The sequence below is a fragment of the Piliocolobus tephrosceles genome, chromosome 16 (genome assembly GCF_002776525.5).
Source record: "Piliocolobus tephrosceles isolate RC106 chromosome 16, ASM277652v3, whole genome shotgun sequence".
Lineage (NCBI taxonomy): Eukaryota > Metazoa > Chordata > Mammalia > Primates > Cercopithecidae > Piliocolobus > Piliocolobus tephrosceles.
In genome coordinates, this window is record NC_045449.1 from 29449819 (window position 1) to 29454410 (window position 4592).

The 4592-nt window shown below is 53.2% G+C and overlaps 1 protein-coding gene across 4 annotated transcripts in view; it reads right to left on the bottom strand.

The window, feature by feature from the left end:
• Positions 1–3836, bottom strand: part of RAD51D (RAD51 paralog D) — a 22277-nt gene extending 18441 nt beyond the window's left edge. For 3 of the 4 annotated variants that reach the window (XM_023192877.1, XM_023192876.1, XM_023192873.1), the window contains exons 1-3: positions 3504–3836; positions 3082–3143; positions 2473–2591 (exon numbers count right to left, since the gene is read on the bottom strand). In XM_023192877.1, the coding sequence (XP_023048645.1) occupies positions 2473–2591; positions 3082–3143; positions 3504–3585 (263 nt within the window). In that variant the 5' untranslated portion in view covers positions 3586–3836. The remainder of the gene's footprint in view (positions 1–2472; positions 2592–3081; positions 3144–3503) is intronic. The other variant, XM_023192875.1, reaches the window with a different exon arrangement.
• Positions 3837–4592: the final 756 nt, after the last annotated feature.

Here is a 4592-nt window from a genome sequence, read left to right on the forward strand (position 1 = left end):
GGGGGGGGGGGGGGGGGGGGGGGGGGGGGGGGGGGGGGGGGGGGAGGCTAGAAACCTGGTGAGTCAGCTTTGATTCTTCATAATATATTCCTCCTGGTAGTAGGCCTTGTCACAGTTCCTCTTCAACAGGTCTCCCACTAGGACCAACAGGTCCTAGATTGGACTCATGCACCCCAGGCCAGCACTGCCAGGGCCCTGCTTGGCCTCTGCCACCCTTCCACCCTGCACACCTCTACCCCACTGCCTATAACCCTGCTTTCACAATGGCCTCCCGCCTCCAGGGAGGCAGCCCGGCAGATGAGTTAAGAGCCACATTCTTAGACTTAGGAGTGTGACAGGCATGACCTTAAATAACTGGTCTGCCGTTTGCTAACTGCACAATCTTGAGCAAGTCATTTAACCTGAGTCCCAATTTCTTTGCCTTTAGAATGATGATTTATTTTTTATTTATTTATTTTTTTTGAGACAGAGTCTTGCTCTGTCGCCCAGGCTGGAGTGCAGTGGTGCAATCTCGGCTCACTGCAAGCTCCACCTCCAGGGTTCACGCCATTCTCCTGCTTCAGCCTCCCGAGTAGCTGGGACTACACGCGCCCGCCACCACACCTGGCTAATTTTTTTGTATTTTTAATAGAGACGGGGTTTCACTGCGTTAGCCAGGATGGTCTCGATCTCCTGACCTCATGATCCACCCGCCTCTGCCTCCCAAAGTGCTGGGATTAAAGGCGTGAACCACCTCGCCCAGCCTAGAATGATGATTTAAACAGTAACATGTTCACCGGTGGTTGTGATGAATAAATGAAATAATGTACCATGAAGTGCTCAGTGCAGTGCCTCGTTCATAGAAAGCATTCAGCGAAAGTCCATCTGTTCCTCCATGCCCAAGTTCTGTCTTCTTCAGAGCATTCCTGAACTCACTCCACGATCACCCTGCAGGGACCTGAGGCAGCTGCAATCCTCCCAGCTTACCACTTGAGTGCGCCCTCCACATCTATTGGATTTATAAACTCCCTAAGCCCAAGGCCAATCGGCTTCCTATTCACCACTTCCTCCTCACCGCTGTCTCCCTCGGTGCTTACACCTCTCTTGTATTCACTTGCTTTTCCCCTACACCCAACTAGAGGCCTTAAGAGCAGGGGCCTTGCCTCATTCGTGTGTATCATCTGCCCATACCAAGCACCCAGCAGGCCCTTAGCCAGTGCTTGATGGATCACAGACTCAGACCCCCAACCAGGGAAAGCAAGCACCATGCTGCATGAACCCTGCCAAGAGAATGTGGTAAGAAAACAGAAAGGGCCAAACCAATCCAAAGACCTTTGTGGTGGCAATTATTCATCAATTTCTGAACAAATAGACCAGGAAAAAGGTTAAGACTCACTTGGCCAGCAAACATCTGTCATCTTTGCAACTCTTCCCCAACCCACCAAACAACGTGGCAGAATATAACTGCTCCTTTTTTTTGAGACAGAGTCTCGCTCTGTCACCAAGGCTGGAGTGCAGTGGTGCCATCTCAGCTTTCTGCAACCTCCGCCTCCCAGATTCAAGCGATTCTCCTGCCACAGCCTCCCAAGTAGCTGGGACTACAGGTGCCTGCCACCACGCCTGACTAATTTTTGTATTTTTAGTAGAGATGGGATTTATTCATTTTGGGCAGGCAGGCAGGCCAGGCAGGTCTCAAACTCCTGGCCTCCAGTGATCTGCCACCTCAGCCTCCCAAAGTGCTGGGATTATAGGCATGAGCACTGCACCTGGCCTGCAACTCCTCCTTTATCTGAACTCTCCTGTTCCCTACTGCTGCAGATGTGGTGAAGGAACCAAGTTCTGGGCCACATACTCCCGGGCTTGAGCCTCACCTTTGCCACTTGCTCCTCTTAGGCTAAACTCAACTAGGGTTAATAATCTCTAACTGGCAGAGTCACTGAAGAGATTACCTAGAACATACAGGCAATGCCTGCACATAGTAGGCACTCAATAAATGTTCTCTCTTGCCATATCCTTAAGTAAAAAAAGAATTAGGGCCAGAGAAGATGGTGAAAATAATGAGATACTGATATCTTGTGTTATAGGACAGTGCTTCTCAACCAGAGGTAATTGTGCCTCCCAGGGGACATTTAGCCATGTCGGGAGACATTTTTGATGGTCACAACTGGAGCAAGGGTGGTGCTACTACCATCTAGTGGGCAGAGGCCAGGGATGCTGCTAAACATCCTACAATGCACAGGACAGCCTCCAACCCCCAACAAATAATTACCTGTCCCTAAATATCAAGTGCCAAGGCTGAGAAACCCCATAACCCTGTTATAGGATAAGAACTCAGAAGTCCTGACCCCTTTCCTTCCCATCCATTATTGCTTAAAAAAAAAAAAAAAAAAAAAAAAAAGAAAAACCTCCTGTCTACTCAAGCATCAAAAGCAGAGCTGAGAGGCAGCCCCATTTTCCTGCCTCTCTCCTTCTTCCCCAAGTACACATACAAACCTGCCAATGCCGGTGGACAGGATGGCAGTGGAGGTCTTCAGTTCCTCATAGAGATCAGCGCCATTCAAGGGGAAAGCTGAGAACTGAGCCAGCAGCACCCGCCTCAGGGCAACCAGGGCCTGCCAAAGGGGCCCAGACTGTTCAGTAACAAATTGCCCATAGAAGCTGGCATCCCAGGGTCTCATTCACTCCACTTCTCAATATCTGAGACCCCTCTGCTCCCTTTGGCTTGGGATGGACTTTTGTTGTTGTTGTTTTAGACAGAGTCTCACTCTGTCGCCCAGACTGGAGTGCAGTAGCATGATCTGGGCTCACTGCAACCTCTGCCTCCTGGGCTCAAACGATTCTCCTTCCTCAGCCTCCCGAGTAGCTGGGATTGTAGGCGTGTGCCACCCAGCCTACACCCAGCTAATTTTTGTATTTTTAGTAGAGACGGGGTTTCACCATGTTGGCCAGGATGGTCTGGAGCACCTGACTTCTGACTTCAAGTGGCCCGCCCGCCTCGGCCTCCCAAAATGCTGAGATTACAGTCGTTAGCCACCGCGTCCAGCTGGCTTGCGATGGACTTTTAAAGACACTCAGGTTTGGATGTGGAGATACGGAGCTCACCTTGTAAGACAAGCCGCATTTCTGAGCTACCTCCTCCAGGTCTGCAGAAACCAGGTCCACCACTGAAAACAAAGCATGTATAGCAGATTGGCAGAGAGGCCGGGGCCCTCCCACACTTGGTTCTTCCTCATCTGTCAAATGGGGTGTCAATTCTACCTCTCAGCAGGCCTTCTCAGGAGGCCAGTGTGAAATCACCAAGCTGCAAGAGCCGGCGCGGTGCCCTGCATACAGTAGGAATCCTCCACCCTGCTTTAGAGCTTGGCTCCCCACGCCCACCATTCCTGAGCCTCACCAGAAGCGTGGCCCTCTAGAAATGGAGGGGAAGCGCCCTGCAGGTATGCCAGGGCAGTGTGCCAGCCCTCGGGGCCTGCCCAGGCTGTGCGCGGCCCGCGCGGCTCTCTGGCACGCGCACACCCGGTCACCTGTCTTGATCCTGCGGCTCCTGAGAAGTTGGATCATCTCCTGGGTGAGGCCAGGGCACAGTCCGACTCTGAGTACGCCCATGTTCCCTGCAGGCCGGAACAGCCCCAGGGAGAACTGCCAGCCACGTAGGCACTCGCGGGGTCCTCTCCAGACGCCCCTCTTCCACCCCTTCCTAGAGAGGACACAGGCGCGCTGGCTGCAGGAGGAGGAAGAAGGGAGGAGGAGGCGGCACCAAAGGTAGGGCTGGGGGTTATCCGCCCTCCCGAGATCTGCCGGGATTCCCGCTCCCAGAGCCCGCCACCTCGGTGGCGCCGCGCTGCCGCTTCCGGGTTCCAGGCTGGCGCGCGGCGAGGACCTGGCCTGCAGCGCCATCTGCGGGCCGCGCGGGACAGAGCCGCTGCGCCCCCTACACCCAGCCCGCGGCGCGCCCCTCTCCACCGCCCACGACCCGCTCTGCGTTCAACACGCCACCCACGGCCACATTCGGCCTCTACCGTCTAACGCAGCACACACACCGGCCTTCTAAAGAGCCTTCTGTGTCCCAATTTCCGTTCCAAACGCTGGGGACAAAATGCGACCCAAGACGACCCGCCTTTACCCCCAGGGAGCTTACCTGTGAGCGAGGGACAGACAATGAAAAGGAATCGCAGAAATCACATCATTACAGATTATACCACAGGTGCCAAGAAGCAGCAAAGCACCCAGGGGCACCTGCGTCTGTTTTTCAAAAGTTTGTTTTGTTTTGGTTGATACAGAGTCTCGGTCGGCCGCCCAGGCTGGAGTGCCCTGGTGAGATCTCAGTTCATTGTAGCCTCGACCTTCAAGTGATCCTCCTGCCTCAGCCTCCTGAGTAGCTGGGACTGCAGTCACGCGCCACATTGCCCAGCTAATTTTTGTATTTTTTTTGTAGAGGTTTCACCTCTACAAAATGGGGTTTCACCGTATTGCCCAGGCAGGTCTCAAACTCCTGGGCTCAAACAGTCCTCCTGCCTTGGTCTCCCAAAGTGCAGGGATTACAGGTGTGAGCCATCGTGCCTGGCCTTTATTTATTTATTTATTTATTTATTTATTTATTTATTTATTTATTT